Here is a 17,020-nt window from a genome sequence, read left to right as displayed (position 1 = left end):
TAATGGCGGAATGTCTAAAGCACCTAACTTGCCTTCCTTTTCTGCCCTTTTGCGCGCTTTCATATCTTGTATATCCCTAGCAGTTGGACGGAATCCCAAACCAAATTGGTCCTTCTTTTCGATGAGTTCCACGGGCTTCAACATGCCTTGCAGATTGCGTCCCAACCCCTTATCAAATTCATATCCTCCGCGAATCATCTCCTTGGCCATCATGACATTTTGTCTTTTGAGTCCTCACTTGTTACCCAACTCACGGAGACAATATCAGCTGCACGATAGGAAGACACAGAGGCATTTCGGTCACCATCCTCCTCAGGCTCGGAATCGGCAATTACAATGCAATCTTCTTCAGCAAAAATGGTAATCAGCTGGTCGTTCACCACGAATTTCAATACTTGATGCAAGGAAGAGGGCACAACGCCCGAGCTATGAATCCACGGTCGCCCGAGTAAAACATTATAGACACTGGGAAAGTGCATAACTTGGCAAGCTATCTGAAATTGAGCGGGCCCCATTTCGACCACCAAATTTACTTCCCCTATGGACTCTCTTTGGGCTCCGTCGAATCCTCGTACTACGATTTCTGAGGGTTTTAATCTAACATCTTGCAGCCCTAACTTCACCAACGTGCTCCAAGGACAAATATTGAGGGCAGACCCATTGTCAATCAATACTTTAGGCAACATTTTTCCATTGCACCTCACAGCTACATATAAGGCTTTATTATGACCAGTTCCTTCCGCAGGCAGCTCTTCATCAGAAAAAGTGATTTGTTTAGCAGCCAATACATTTTCAACCATGTGCGAGAAATTGTCAACCGAAATATCCTTAGGAATACGAGCCTTGGTCAACACTTCAAGTAATGCATCCCTATGCAAGTCGGAGGAGAAAAGCAAGTCTAAAATGGAAATTTGGGCAGGCATTTTGTTCAGCTGCTCAACCACATTATATTCGTTTCTCTTAAGCCTCTTGAGAAAATCCCACGCTTCTCTTTCGGTCACTGCAGGTTTGGTAGTCGGCTCATGATTGCTTACTTGAACTGGGGCGCTAGCAGCGGATGGACTTGTAATCTTCCCTGACCTCGTAACAAGAGACACTTCTTCCTTCAAAACTGGTTTGCCTCCGATTTGCAAAACGGGCTCACTATAATTCCACGGCACTTGTTGTAGACTTAAAACTGGCACTTGTTCTAGGAATTCAATTATCACAAGTTCTAAGGCCGCACTTTCGGATGGAGTTAGGTCTAAAATGAAGGGTCGTTTGTCTTCCTCATACGATGCCTCCTCTATCACAAAAGGTTTGTCCAATATCCCAAACACTTCTGTCTCATTTGACATGTTTCGGACAAGCTCCTCAAATTCCTCATCATCCATAATAATTCCGACAGTATCAGGGTGTTCCGGCAAGGGGTTCTTGCTCACATTCGGTCCTTGCTCTTCTCTTTTCCTAATCACAATTTCCCCTGCTTCGAGTATGTCTTGAATCCTATGTTTAAGGAGTCGACAATTGGCCGTGGAGTGACCAGGTGCTCCTGAGTGATAAGCACAAGTAGCCTGTGGATTATACCCAACTGGCATGCCATAAGGGTAAGTTGGAGGGGGAATCGCACCTATTTTACCGGTAGCCTTTAATTGCTCATATAACTGATCCAAAGGCCTGTCTAGGTTGGTGAATGTTCGGGTATGATTTTGATTGTAGGTTTCAGTAGGTTGGGGGTAGTTGTAGGTGGGTCTGTTTGGTGGGGGAAATCTTTGGTGGTAAGGAGGTCGAGGACGAGTTTGTTGAAAGTTAGGTTGAGATACTTGAAAAGGGGCCGTAGGCGGGTTGGCGTAGTTTGAGCGAGGTCGGGGGTGCGAGATATTGGTATTGTAGATAGGGTAAGGATTTGGATAGTAGGGATAAGGTGAATATGTTGGTTTATGTTGAAATAGGGGTCTTGGTGTAGGGTCTTGATCTCATATGAAGGCAGCTTCCCCCTCTTTCTTTTTAAATTGCGGCTTTTTCCCATTACTCCCTTGTCCTTGTAAAGCATCCAACTGCAATTTGAGGGCAGAGACATTAACGATCTTCCCGGCTCTTACAAACTCATCGTACTCCTCAAGCTTATTGACAATGGCGGCGAATGAGCATCCAGTCATGCAAAAAATTTCTTCAAAGTACGGCGGATCATGTGCTTTAATGAAAGTGCGTATAATTTCGTCCTCAGTCATTGGTGGCTCGACTTTTGCAGCTATTTTCCTCCACCTCTTGGCATAAGTCTTGTGATCCTCAGAGGGTTTTCTTTTTGTTCCTTCCAACGTGGTTCATGTCGGAGCCAGCTCGCAGTTATACTCGTACTGCTTCACAAAAGCATTGGACAAGTCAATCCAGGTTTTTACTTCCTCGGGCTTCAGATTGGAGTACCAGTCGAGTGCATCCCCCTCCAGACTTTCGGGGAACAACCTTAAAGGCAAATTCTCGTCGTCTACAGGCTTTCCCAACTTGTTAGCAAACAGTCGAAGGTGTGTTTTGGGATTACCCGTCCCATCATACTTGTTAAATTTAGGGGTTTTGAACCCTTCAGGCAACTGTACATTCGAAAAAAGGCAAAGCTCATCGTAATCCAGGACTCCTTGCTTGTTCAACCCCTGAATTTTTCTCATAAATTCATCAAAACGGTCAAGGCGCTTGAGCAGCTTCATATCAACGGGAGCAGAAGATTCTCCCATTTCTGGCTTGGTTTGAACAATATGGTCTGGCAGGAATGGCTCAGCAGCAGTGTGATAAAAGGTATGTGGTTCGGGTGGTATATTTGAAGTGACATGGGGTTGTTTACCTCGCATTTGAGTAGGCAAAAATGAAGGATTAGGAGGGTAAGTGTATGGCAAATTTGTGGTGGCGTAAGTGAAAGTTTCTTCGGGTGGAATAAGGAAAGATGGAGTAACGGTGACTTGAGTCGAAGGTATGACAAATGGCTCTTGCTCAGGCTGCCTGACGGGTATGGGCTCGGGTTGAACTCCGTTGCTAATTAGCTCGTCAATCAATTTCCTTTGGGCCGCCATCTCGGTAGCCATCTCACCAAACTTAGTAAGCATTTCGGTCAGTTGAACCCCTAAACTCGCAGTCTCGGGTTAAGCGGTAGTAGCAGACCTATCCGATTGTTCCGGTTGTGAACTCATGTTTACACGACTCCTCTGGGCTCGACTACGGGATCGCATTATGATGGGGTTTCGACGAGAAGTTATGTTTAAATATTACCTGAAAATACGAAATGGCTTGCTTTTAGATTTTAGCCCTGGCTTAGCTTTTCCAACAAAAATAAAACAAAGAAAAGAAAAAAACAAGAGTTAGTAGATATCCAAAAGAAATTCAGATGCATGTCCTATTGGGGAGCCCTTTTTTGTGCCAAGGGTGGGCCTAATATGATGCTATACCTTCGGGGTAAAATCCCAATTTCGAACCTGTAAGTGAATATAAAAGCAGAATTTCTCATTAAATATGGATAAACTCAATCCTTCTTTACAATCTCATTGATGGTTCGACTGACCATTCTTACAAAGTCTTCATGTCTAGCTAGTTTAGTATGTTGGGATTCCCTAGAACTCCCGATACTAAGTTTCCGAATCTCATCTTGGATTTTATCAAATGCACCCAATGCCTTTTCCAGTTTCTCGGTTTTCCTTGCCTCTTTCTTCAATTGTGATCGGGCGTCTTCTAATGCTTGATCGGCCACCATAATCTGCAACTGATGATCCTCCAATTCCTTCCTTAACTTCTCATTCTGCTCTTCGAGAGTAACGGAGACCAACGGCACCCTTTCTCTTCCTCGTTCCATCATTGATTTGATCCATTCGTTGTACTCCGAGACGACCTTAGGCTCCACTTTATTCACTTGGTCCAAATGCAGGTTGTCCAGACTACACAGATTCCCCCAAGATTCCAGCACCATACTCCGGCACTCAGCAACTGTATTGAGTTCGATACTTCCCAATCCATCTATGGTCGGCACTCACTGCGGATACCTGAACTGTCTCATAACTCGTTGCGGCACATACATAATCAATCCACTGGTACTTGCTAGCGGGATGAAGCCAAGTTGTGTTGTCTTGAAAGCTGGATCCCTTACTTTCGTCCAATCAAGAACCCATTGTATCTTATCCGAAGTTAAAGCATTGAATTCCTGAATAAACAAACTCGGAGACTCTATTCGATAGTATTTTCTAACCCTTTCTCGGTGTGACTCAACCCAATTTACTGTTGGAAGGCATGATCCCAATGGATTTAGTATTCTTTTTGACAGATGCTCCATCGCCCACATTTGGAGTACCAGGTTGGATGCGTAGAAAAACCCTTTCTTCTTTCGGCATTCAGTAACAGCGGCGAAGATGTCAGCAATGATAATGGGTACTAGGGTGGGAGTTTTTCCTTTAATTTCCAAAAACATACTCTGAACCATGTTGACCGTTGAGAAAATAACTTTTCCATGCTTTTGCGGAAACAGGAGTAGATTAATCAGGGTTATCCCCAAGGCTTGTACTCGTTTCTCTTCCCACTGCTCTCTGCTAATGAAGAAGTCCTCGTGGTGATGGTCGTAAGCTTCCCTTTCCCCAAAGCGCTTGTATAAGAACTCCAGCGGGCATGATCTTGCGTCCGGGTGTTGGTTCATGCTAAACTGTCTCAACCCTAAGAACCTACAAAATTGTTCTCTGGTGCCATTCGTTGGATATACCATAGGGTGACCTTTCCCCGGCACTTGCAACAATCCTTCTATTTCCTCCAGGGTTGGTGTTAATTCGCACTCTCCAAATCGGAAAACGGAGCCGTCCGGATCCCAGAACTCGAGCAAAGCTTGGATAATGGCTACATTCGGGGTTATGTTCAGGAGACTAGGTAAATGTCCTATATACTGGAAAAGTCTATTCACTTCATGTGCCATATTGTTCTTCCAATCTACCAGCTCACGAGGTATCTGATTGAGCATTCTACACTGAGCCATCTGGGAGGAAATTCACTTTAGTACCTTACCTCGGGATTTTACCCCTTAGGTATTTAATACAGAAATAGTAAACGTGTAAGTCCCATTGGATTAAATATCCGAGACATGTGGCGGCTTATTCCTAACACGCGATTCCCTATGTGGCATTCCCTTTCTATGGTTTATGCGTGATGCCAGTTCATTAAAGCAGTGAAATATGCAATTCGAAATGAAACGTGACCTAAGGGGCCCTTTATTTGCCAGGGTAGGCCTAAAATGATATGGCATTATTAATTTATGAACGAAATATACCAAAATTTCGTAAACGTGCAATAGCCTATCTACACGGGTAGGTCCTAAAAGAAGGCCATGCCAGACCTTTTATCTCTTAAAGTTTGTGAATGCAAAAGGCAAGAAACAAGAAAAGTTAGCTCAACACATAACACATTGTGGCAACCAAATAATAATGAAATAAAGAAAGCAGAAATAAGGTAAGAGGGTTGGAATCCCTCCCCTCGTGCATAGTATCCCTAGTCCAGGATAAGGTCGACTCTATCCTAGGCAATTCTAATATGGATGCATGAGGTTTGGCTCACTAATGCATCTAGACTCGATCAGGTTTCGACTCCCAAGCCTTCAGACCTAAAGGCGAAGGGTCATCACTCCCAGGGCCTTTGATCGGTGGCTCGAGTGATCCCTTAGGTAGCGCTATAGGCGCAGAGCACACCATCCGCCTACCCAAGGCAATCGATCCTAATCCTACAAGGAGGTGTGGGAAACGCCCACGAAAAAGAAAAAAATAGGGTAAATAAGACTATGCATGCACGTATGAGGTGCTTTCTTATTGAGGGGAGGGATTGTACCATTAGATGCGGTCGAAGGTTCTAGGGTAACTACCCCCCATCCCAAAATGCAATCGCGAAACAAGTAAAAGTAAACAAATAAAAGAACCATCCATTCATCACATACATAGTGTGCGAAGAGCGATTGTACGCGTGATAGATGCAAAAATCCCTAAAAAGAGAAAAAGGGCAAAAGGGAAAGAAGAAAGCAACCCTAAACATCCAAATGCGATATATGAGAGGGTTAAAAGAAGAAAAAGATTGACTAAATCAAATTTGCTCAGACTCTCTAAGTTCCCAGTGGAGTCACCAGCTGTCGCGCCCCTTTTTTTTAAAAATAAATAAATGGTTTAAAAAAAAGTGAAATTTTGATTTGAAAATGAATTTTTGATTTACAAAGAAAATGAAGAAAAATATGGGTCTAAATGGGACATGAAAATGCGACAATTTGACCCAAAATATAGTTTAAAAAGGGTTTATTGAATGAAAAATGGAGTCGCCACTTGGTATAGAGTTAAGGTGTACCAAGTCACCTAAAAATGAATTTTTTAAAGGAAAAAGGTAGGAGGAAACCCCTTTTAAACAACTCCATGTCTACGTAAACCAACGAAAAAAGGTTTGGGAGTCACATTTGATGAAGGGGAAGGCAAGGATAAAAATCCAAGGCACCCCTTCGACCTAGCCAAGGATAGTTGCATGATTTAGTCAAGGATTTTCTTATTTTAACCAAAAGATTTATCACATTTAGATGTACTATATGAATGCAAACCCTAGACCTAGGAGGGTATCGGGGGGTAAAATTTCTTTTCAAAGCTTGAGTGGTGCCAATCACATTAATTGTGATGCCCAATGCGGGTTCTTTGGAGAGGTCACGAATGATGCACAAATATGAGACTCTAAGAAAAGGAAAAGAATAAAATAATTATAGAAATATACATGTCTTAAAGGAATGCATCATATCGAGTACGGGGGGACTAATGTTCGTGACTTAATTTTCCCTTTTAATAGAGGGAATACGAGCGTGCTAAGGTTAGAAAAAGCCAAACTCGTCCATATCCCATATCCTAATCTAATCAAGCAAATGAACTAATCTAGTTCTGATGCTTATATGAAATGCAAGTCTAATGTCATGTTTCATACAAAAGGGTAAGTAATATACATATAAGGGAAAATATGGGGAAAGGGATATACGTATAAGGAGAGATGTCATGCAAAAAATGATAAAAGACCCTAAAAAGTAAAAATATGCATGAGATGAAGTGATTTTATACACAATCATGATCTAACGTGCGGAGGGTTTCTAAGAGTCTAGCGTTGGACTAGCCCTTGACTAACGTTCTCTCACAAGCATTGGACTTGTAAGAGCTCGAAGGGAAGACCATGACTAGCATTGGACTAGCCACGGTAACGTACATTCCATCAACATAATCAGATATAATACTAAAAGCAAATAGGCATGCAAAACACATAGTTTCACATAGCACGTAACACATAAGCATGCTTGTCTAGATGCAGAATCTTAGGGAAAGCGATTAAACACATAGGCATATAGCATGCAAATCACACAAAGCAACAAAAAAGGAAGCCCTATCTATTACATTCGGGGGAAACCTACTACAATCTAAGAGGGGAGGCAGAAAATAAAATTAAATAAAATAAACCTAACTATTACAACTTGGCATTTAAATGCCTTTTAAATAATCAAAATGAACTAAAATAAATATACGAAATTAAGACGACTAAAGCGAATAAATGAATAAAGATGAAAATATTCAAAAAAAAAAAAGGCATGCAATCAAACACATAAATCACATAAGTACACATAGGGTCAAATAAAATTGAAATAAGGGATAGAGTGTACCTCCCTTGAGTGGTAATCAAATGCAAGAAAGATTAGTTTCAAAATAATAAAAGGGTCAAAGCACCAATTAAACAGTAAAATATAAATAAAATCACCAAATCCCTCCCAATTGCAACTTAAATCAAATAATGCATAATTTTCAAGAAAAGTAAATTATTGATCAAATTTCTAAAATAGAAAAACTACCAAGGACCCAATTGCAAAATTAACCAATCACTCAAGCCCAATTAACACATTTTGGAAAATTCACGGGTCTAAGAGCAAAGAAGGGGTAAAGTAATGGTTCAAGTTGCAATTACTCTAGGACCTAATTGCAAGAATTTAGAACATAATTGGGCCTTTTGTAGCATAAGGGGAAACATGTGAGGTTGAAATGTAATTTTAAAAAGGAATTTCATGCATGCAAGCTACGAGGAACTCATTTCTCCAGCCGAAAGCATTCTGCAATTTTTTCTAGCCGCGACTTTTCTTTCTATTTCCTCACGCAGACCAGATTTTCGATTCAAAAACACAACTTTGATTAGATATTTTTCAACCCAACATCACAACTTTAAACTAAGCAACAAACTACATAATGATCACAATCCAAATGATCAGAACACTTGGAAAGATATCATACAAAATTCTGGAAAAGCATGCAAAAAAAAAAAAAATGGTTTGGCAACCTGATTGTTTATTTTCCAGCAAGTATTCGAACATGATTCAAGTTTTTTAGACCCTAAACATGCAAACTCAAACACCACTTATCCAATTTCTTCTTTCCAACATAAGGTCAACAAGAAAGTTGGGTGCCAAAACTTGGTGAGCAGCCGCGGAAAGGAAAACAGCAGAGAGAATGCAGCAGCTTTTTACTTTTTTCAGTTCAGCTAGAGATACTTGCACGTAAAGAGCTCAAAACAGCGCTATTAAATTAACAATCAAACCACCCATTGTCATTAACATCCCCTTAAATAAGATCATCTATCCTAGGAGGTTCAATCAAATCAACTAGACCAGAAATGCAGCCAAGAAAGGAATGAAGCTTGCGGTAAAGTCAGTTATGCACATGATCGAATCGCTCCATTGAGGGAGATAAATGAAACTAGCCCATGAACCAAAGATACGCAACTTCAGTTTGATTCAAGCGCAGTAAAAATGCAAGAGGAATAAAACAAGGAGCATCAAAGCTACAAATCCTTTCCTAGCTTCTGGTTTACCGAAGCCTTTTTGCAAAGAAAAATCACCCTCCAAACACTGCAAACTCACTCATTATCAAACATTGGACCCAAAAGTGAAAAGAAAAACTGCAGCAACAAAACCGACAACTTCAAGCTTGTTGTGGCGAACATTACATACAACACATTCTAATGGCCATCAAACCAGGAGTTCAAGTAAAGAAACAAAAGGACAGACTAAGAGGTCATGCGAAATCTGTAAAATTTTGCAACTCTTCTGCGTTTACTCTACTAGACTCACAGACCGTACAAACCCATCTCTAGTCTAACAAATTCGCGCACCCATACAACCCAACGCTAAACAAACCCAGTCAACAGCAACAGGAGGCGAAAACTGCGAAGCTTTGCTACGTTTTCAACCTCAGCAAACATCACACAAGTCAAGCAAGCATAACAGTCCCACTGTGAATTTTAATCCCAAAACCCAAACTTAAACCAACCTACGGAAACGAAATGAAAGGCTACAAAGGACCACTGAACGGCATATAGCAAGAAGGGTGCCAACCCATGATTGAAGAAAACAGTTTCTAATTCTAAGGGATAAGGGTATTACCTTAATCACAAGATGAGTCGGGGGAATGACCGTGAAAGGATTCGGATGATTTTGCCAGGCCTTCGAAGGATATCAACGGGAGGGCAGTGATGATGACACAGCACTGTCCTTGCAACCCCAAATCTCCTTTCTTCCTCACGCTGCCGCTGCTCTTTTATCAGCCGTCCTTCTCTCTCTCTCTCGTTTCTTTTCTCTCAAAAACCTTGCCGGTGTTTACTCTCTCTCAGATCGTTCTAGCCGTTCACCACTCCCCCCCAGATCCTCTCTTCTCTCGGTTTCTTCCTGGTTTTTCCAATTTTCTCTCAACCCAGCCGTCATAAAACCTCACTCTCTGTTTCTTGCCGTCTCTCTTTGCTTTTATATGGGAACCCAAAAACTGAACCCTATCAATGATGGTTTGGATGAAGCCAGATGGTTTGTACTATGTCCATCGAACGGAGCCAACCCCAGACAAAATAGCCGAGAAATGCAGCTGCAAATCCTTTCTGCTGCAGCCGAAACAAAAACGTGGACTTTTCCTCTTTTTTTTTTCTTTTTTTTCAATCACTTAATTAAACAACAATAATACAAAAATAACAATTTAAACAAACTTAAATAAAATGTACAAAATTAGTAACAAAAGATAAAACAAAAAGCTACGATTTTCCTGTGTTGGATTAATGATTTTTCCTTTTTTTTTCCAATTAATACAATAAAAAGAAATAAAACATATTTTTATGAATAATTTTCTCTTTTTGACAAATTTTATGCTAAAAAGTCTTACAATAAAAAATAAATAACTAAAAGGGTGAAAACAAATACAAAATAAAAATAATAGATAATAATAATCTAAAAATACTAAAAGTCTAAAACTAAAATCATGAAATTAACAAAAATAATAAAATAATAAAAACATAGACAAGAATTATTACTAAAACAAAAATAAAATTAGGGTAAAAAATTATTTAAAAATTTGATGTCTACATTCATAACTGAATGGCTCAAGTCATTTGTGATTGGGCATAAAGTATAAAAAGATAGTGAATAAACTCCAATGATTTACCACCTCTTATCATAGAGGAATTATATCATTATTGGCCACTTGTAAAAGTGTAACTTAAAATTTTTGTTGCTAAGTGGAAAGATCTCAAAATGTGTTTCTAAATATTTCTTCATTTAGAATTATATTTTGGTACAAAAAATGTGACAGCCCCACCTCCTCCTAAGGCGAACCAGAGGGTTCGGCGGACCGCCTGTCCAACTCTCGCCGGGACTCAGTCGAACCTCAATCAAATCCGAAATAAAACCACAAGATCAAATGAAATAACAATCCAAAACTTAAAGCGAAACTTATATACATTTCTATCTCAAAAGGAAGTACAAATATCAAATATACAAAGGTTCTCAATTCGTCATACATCCAGCCCGTGCCAAGCACTAGGGCGAGAACCATTACAAAACACAAAACTAGACTAGGCTAACCTACACTGGGCTCTCGTCCTTGCTCGCATCCCCCTGTTAAGGAAAACAAAACTAAAGGGGTGAGTTAAAAGCTCAGTGAGGTTCTGAACACATATTCAACAACAAAGCCAATACATTAACCATCGATAATCAATAATTCAAGAAACATTTACAATGGAAAGCGATAATAACACATACATTAAAAGGATACGGGCTCACAGGGAGCCATTTGTTCGTTCGTTCGTTCTCCTGTCATTCCCCTTATTCCTCCAATCATTTGAAAATGCATTTTTGTAAGTAAACCCCTTGTTCGATCGTTCATTTCATTCACCCCCTCCTAGACATTGGCCAGGCTCCACCAACCTACAAGGTAATACTCGAGTATACAAACGTTTACACCCAGAGTCACCATATCGCCCGACCGAGTCCGCTTCTAGCTCGAGTCGATCGGTAACGAAGGGCAGGGCCTAGTTCAGCCAAAAGGCTTACATCATGCACAACTAATGTATCAATCATTAAATCGTTGAAAATTTCACGTTTCATTTAGGTCGAGCGCGATAAAGTACACGCTCGCCTAGAAAATTCGTTTTGGAAATCATTGGAAACACTTAACACATTATCAAACAATAACAACAAGTCATGAAGTCAAGGAGAATATAACAAACAAGGAACACTCACCTATTTAAGCAAAATAATGTCCAAAGTATCCTCCCGGATAACACTCTCAATCGCCAAGAAACCCTAATAATAGCCAAGAGAAAATATTACAGTTAAACCCCTCTAAAGTTTAAGGGAAGCCAAGAAAATCCGAATAACTACTAGTACAAAATATAAGTATAGTTTTGGAAGTGAAAAGAGTACATTTAAACCAAAGGCTATGAGTAAAATATTTGTAAAACTTATGCTTGCTCGTAAAACTTTGAAATCTCCATTTAAGTCGAAGTGACAAAGAAAACGTACTCCGAGCAGTCATTATTTTATTTCTCAAGGGTATAAGTTCGGCCAAATCCTTACTTATATACCTCGGTAAAAGAAGGTGCAAACATCCTAGATAGTTCAAGTAATATTCACTCTTAACCCTTACTCAAGTTGCAAGTATAGTTCTCTAGTTCTCGAGCATAAATTTGGGCAGCACGCCCTTTGTGTTTACCTAATTTTTCAGCCATTTATGGCTTCATTATTTTCCTCAGCCAATCCCAAAGTTATACACAATATAAATTCATCACAATAGCCATTCAATAGACTCAAAGTCATATGAGTACAAAATCAAGTTAACAACATGTGCGGAAATGAGCTTTAGTAAAAGACAGATTTCATAGGGTTTTGCAGAATGGACACATCCGAGGCTACGCTTATCAGATTGGTGTACAAATTATACCGTTTCGAAACTAAGACAGAGAGCTACAACTTTGATGAAGGCTACTCAGTCCATTTTACAATGTATCTAGGTCAAATTTACCAAAACAACCCCAGATTTTCCAGTTCAGTGTACTGCAGCAGTCCTGACTTATTCAGTCATATCTCAACACCTACAACTCCAATTCAAGTTATTCCAAAGCCATTTGAAAGCTAAGATATAAGGCTATAAGTCTTAAGAAGACATAGACAACCAAATCAGTAGTCTTCCTGGTCAAAACATCCAATTACAGAAGCTGATTATCAGTTTCGGATAAATACAGGGAAGCAGGGGTATTTCGGTCTTTTCACAGGCTACGTTGCTCCGATTGAGCTGAAATTTTGTAGGAACCTATAAATCATCATTCTATACAATATTCATGTTTTATATGAAGTCTAATTCGTCCTCTATCATGATGAAACAAAAACGGGCAGAATGGTGTTTTGTGAGAATTTAAACCTGGAATTAGAACTTTGTTGCTAGAATTTCATGTTTGTTAGGTTTAAATCATCAAAACCTCCAACTAGCAACTTCATAACATCAATTAAAGGATATATGATCATAATCAAAGCTGAAAATGAAACCCTAGCTAATCATCCCCCCAACTCCAACAAAACTCACTAATTAACCGTTGTAACTCAAAATTAAATGCTTCTAGCCATATTTAACCAAAATTGGGAAAACGAAAAGGGTGAAAAGCCATGATACCTTCCTAGGATGCTTGTAGGAGAAGACCACAACCTTTCCTTCAAAATCTTGCCATACAAAGCTCTAATCTTCCCTAAAGAGTAGTTTTGGTGAAGTGATTCACAAGATTTATGGTTGGAGTTTAAGATTAGGCAAGAAATTTAGTTGATGAAGATGAAGTTTCTCTCCCCTTTTTCTCTCTCTATTTTCAGCCAAGGTGGTGAAGAAATGGAGAAGATTTTTTATGATGGTTGATACAAATTAGTCAAATCTCCTTCCAATAAGGGCTTGACATGTGTCCTTTCTAGAGTTTTCTTCCTTCTTCCTTTGGCCCACCATGGTGACTCATGTATAAGATATTTTGAGGGTTAATTAGTCAAAATAAAATGAGGAGATTAAAGAAATAAAGTAGGGTTTAATCGGTGCACTCACTCGGTAACGAACGGTACACGTCAGTTCTAACCGTTTTCCTTAAATTACACATACTAGGGTTTTTACTTCCTATTCACTAACTTTATATCATAACTTCTAATCACATATTATTTCTCACCTAAAAGTCACTCTTAAGCACCAAATTTGATCCTTACTCCATACCGGATAATTACACTACGGGTACACGAAAAACCCTATTTCACTTCGAATTGAAATCGGAAAGGAAAACCCTAATTTCCTATGATCATTGGCACTCTTCTAGGGTGATTGAGTAGTAAGATGGTATAGAATAGTATTTTCCAAATAATTTTCAAATAAAAGGAAATTTTCAAGAAATATATAAGGAATTTGCAAGTCCTCACAAAAAAAATAATATTAGTCTAAATAGAATAAATGTATAATCTAATACTAATATAAGATAAATATTGTGATAGGAAATTAGTTACATGGGAAACTTTTACTGAATAGGTGAAATTATCTGCGCGACTAGTCTCATCACTTGGGTGGCTATGATGTTCTAGTAGATGCCAATCTTAATATATAAGTTATTTGATTAATTAGTTGAATCAATGATAAATCAAAGATGTTTAATATGTCTAGTTCTTACGTAATAAGAATATAACTTATATCTATTGCTAACATGTATGAGAATCTAATGATTCACACACATTAAGATCTTCATTAGATAGATTATAATGAATTCAAATGGTGACTTGAATGATGAGTTTTAATAACTTAGAGTTTAATTGTGAGACCTGTAGTGCAAATAAGGTTAAATCTTTTAAAACAAGAGTTATATTAGAAGATGGAAAATGAAATCTAAATGGAAATAAGTTGTCCGATTTCTATATGGATTTGGATAACCTATTTGTTTATAAATACTCTCATAACTTAAGCTACCAAGACTAATGAACACTATTAGAGTTGTGTGAGATTTTGTGAAACTCAAGAGAGATAAAAGATGAAAATTTTGACAACCATTTAGGAGAGAGAAAAGTCTGGATCTCATTCACTTATGGTTGAATCTCAGGTTCTCCTGACCCTGGGGTTTCTTTATCTTCTCCATTTACAACTTGTGTGTTTAGATCTTGATAGTAAGTTAGCACTTTTCTAACTTAAGTAATTTCTACCTAAAAGGGTTCTACCTAAAGAATTCATGAGGATCCATCAGAGGTTGGATGATTAGATAGTTTCTAGTGGACTGCTAAAGACTTTACACGCATTCTTGCTTCGATGTTATGAAAATTTAGTACAAGTTTGGAGATAATGTTCTTACCAACCTCTTTGTTGCATAAAATTAATCAAAGAATGATCTATTAAGGAATCTAAATTTGTAAATTTTCCACTATGCTTACTTGAACGATTTCTTACAGTCGTATCAGAGCCAACTTTGATTAACCCGTGTGACAAATTTATTTAATTGTCATGGATGGTGATAAGATCACAATTATATGCTATTCTTGAAGTTAGTTTAAAATTTTACATTAACAAAGTTAATTTAAAATTTTCTAGAATTGTTCAATGAATATTTTTTGAAGTTTTAAATTTGAAGCTTTCAATAGAAAATTGTGGCTTTTTTGTGTATGATAATATCACAAAAGAAAGATAAAATGCAAATAAATGACGAAAAAACAACCAAACTATTATAGACTATAAATAAAGATACGGCCAAATTGCACAAGAAATCTTTGACCTAACTCTTTTACCATAGTTTAGTCAATTGGTATTGATTTCTTCGTAGTGTATCATGCATGTATTGTATTGTTTTGTTTGATTACCGAAAAATTAACAAGAGGAGAGAATAGGCCACAAGTATTCATTGCTGGAAGCTATTTTATTTTAATGCAATTTGTGGTAGATATTTTGCTATGATGTCCATTCTTTGTCACTTCAAATTCTAACCACGAGATGGTGGTGAAGATGAAGGATTTTAATTGTTAATAGTTGCAGAAAATTTTCTGAAAAGGAAAAAATTAAGAAATAAGTTAGCTTCCAATGACAAAGAAGTTTAGTTATTGATTTCCTTTTGTGTTTGAGTTTCTAAGTTAATACAGAAATTACCTATAATTCTAATATGATTAGAATTAAGATATTTAATGGAAATTTTAGAAATTCAAATTGGATAAGAAGTTGTTCGATTATGTTTTGGAAACTTTTTAAATTCTAGTAAGACTAAAATTAATAAAGTACAATAAAGTTTATAAACTTTCAATTAAATTTAGAAAGTGTTCAAATTCTTTTAGAAACTTTTTAATTTAATAAGACTAAATCTAGAAAGGGCTCTAAATCTAGTATTTAAAATTCTAGAATGGTTTAAATGAAAATTTTCAAACCTAAGTGAACCAAGAAATGCTAGTTGTACTAGAAAATCCTAATTTGACTTGGGATCATAGCTAGATTATAACATCTATTCAAGGTTTTAAATTTTGAAAAATTTTTCTAATACAATTAGAAAGTTTTTTCCATAGATTTTAAAAACACAAAATTTTTTTCGCCTAGAGTTTTTTATAGATCCATGACTGGACCCATTTAAATCAAACGTGAATCCTAAACACGGTTTTCCAAAGTAGCGTTGGATCTATGTTGAACGTGGAGTGGATCCAAGAGCCAAATTGTGATCAATAGGGTGATTTTTACCCGATGATCAAATTTATGAGGCGGATCCATAGGTTCGGATCAAAAGTAGAACATTTTTTTATTGTATTTTATTCTTAAATTTCAAGAATTAAAACTTTAAATGGTTTAAAGTTTTATCATATTATGATTCATGATTAGAATTAAATAACTATTTTATTATACTTTCATTTAATATTGTATAATGTGAATGCATGATGGATGGTTATGGACATAGACCAATGTGATTATGAATGGCTGAACGTATGAATAACTTTTGATTTTAATCTTCTCATCTCACTCTTGTTGAATGTAACTCAAGATTTCTCTCAATATTTTGTAATGTATTTTATTAAAGATAAGGAAAGTGTAAGAATTTGAAATGCTTAGGTTAGATTTACATTTATAATGTTCAACGGATATGGAGATGGCACCAATTCCATCATAGCAGGTATACAAAAGACGTACATGGATTGGAGATATTTTTTGTTCCTTAGATTGACCATCTAGTTTCCTTTTGACTTAAGAAAACTAGTCTAGAGAAGGTCTATAATCATCCGTATATCTAATAGCATGTCTATTTATTTATGTTGATGAATGGATATGCATACCATATGTTTGATAAGAATAACTCTAAAATTGTAAATGTCTAAAATCCCTTTAGACTAATATTATGTCAAGACTTAAGTGGCTTTTCATTATTATAGTTAAAGCTAAGTCTTTATTTAATGTTACCTTGTTCGCTTTAGTGAAGGGTACTCGACAAGGATGTATTTCTACTATGAGTTAAGGTTTGAAAATAATGGATTAGATTTAACTATAATATATAACTTATTAGCCACAATCAAAGTTATGTGTTTTAGAGGTAAAGGTTGGGGAACACATATGATGTGCCTTATCAAGAGTGATGACTCAACTATCTAAAAGTTATTAATTGTTGTAATTAGTAATAAGTGCCTACTTATTAAAGTCATATTTGGGTTGTTTGCCTCAATGAAGGTCAAAATAACCAAAACGAGATTCTAGCC

The 17,020-nt window shown here is 37.4% G+C and overlaps 1 protein-coding gene across 1 annotated transcript; it reads right to left on the bottom strand.

Moving 5' to 3' along the window:
- Window positions 1-209: 209 nt before the first annotated feature.
- On the bottom strand, window positions 210-1,577 carry LOC113771230. The gene has a single exon (XM_027315839.1). The coding sequence runs from the start codon at window positions 1,575-1,577 to the stop codon at window positions 210-212; it is 1,368 nt and encodes a 455-aa protein (XP_027171640.1).
- Between the last annotated feature and the right edge of the window lie 15,443 nt (window positions 1,578-17,020).

This window comes from Coffea eugenioides, chromosome 5, assembly GCF_003713205.1.
Source record: "Coffea eugenioides isolate CCC68of chromosome 5, Ceug_1.0, whole genome shotgun sequence".
NCBI classification, from domain to species: domain Eukaryota; kingdom Viridiplantae; phylum Streptophyta; class Magnoliopsida; order Gentianales; family Rubiaceae; genus Coffea; species Coffea eugenioides.
The sequence above is the reverse complement of the archived record's forward strand: the minus strand, read 5'-3'. Positions and strand labels throughout refer to the sequence as shown.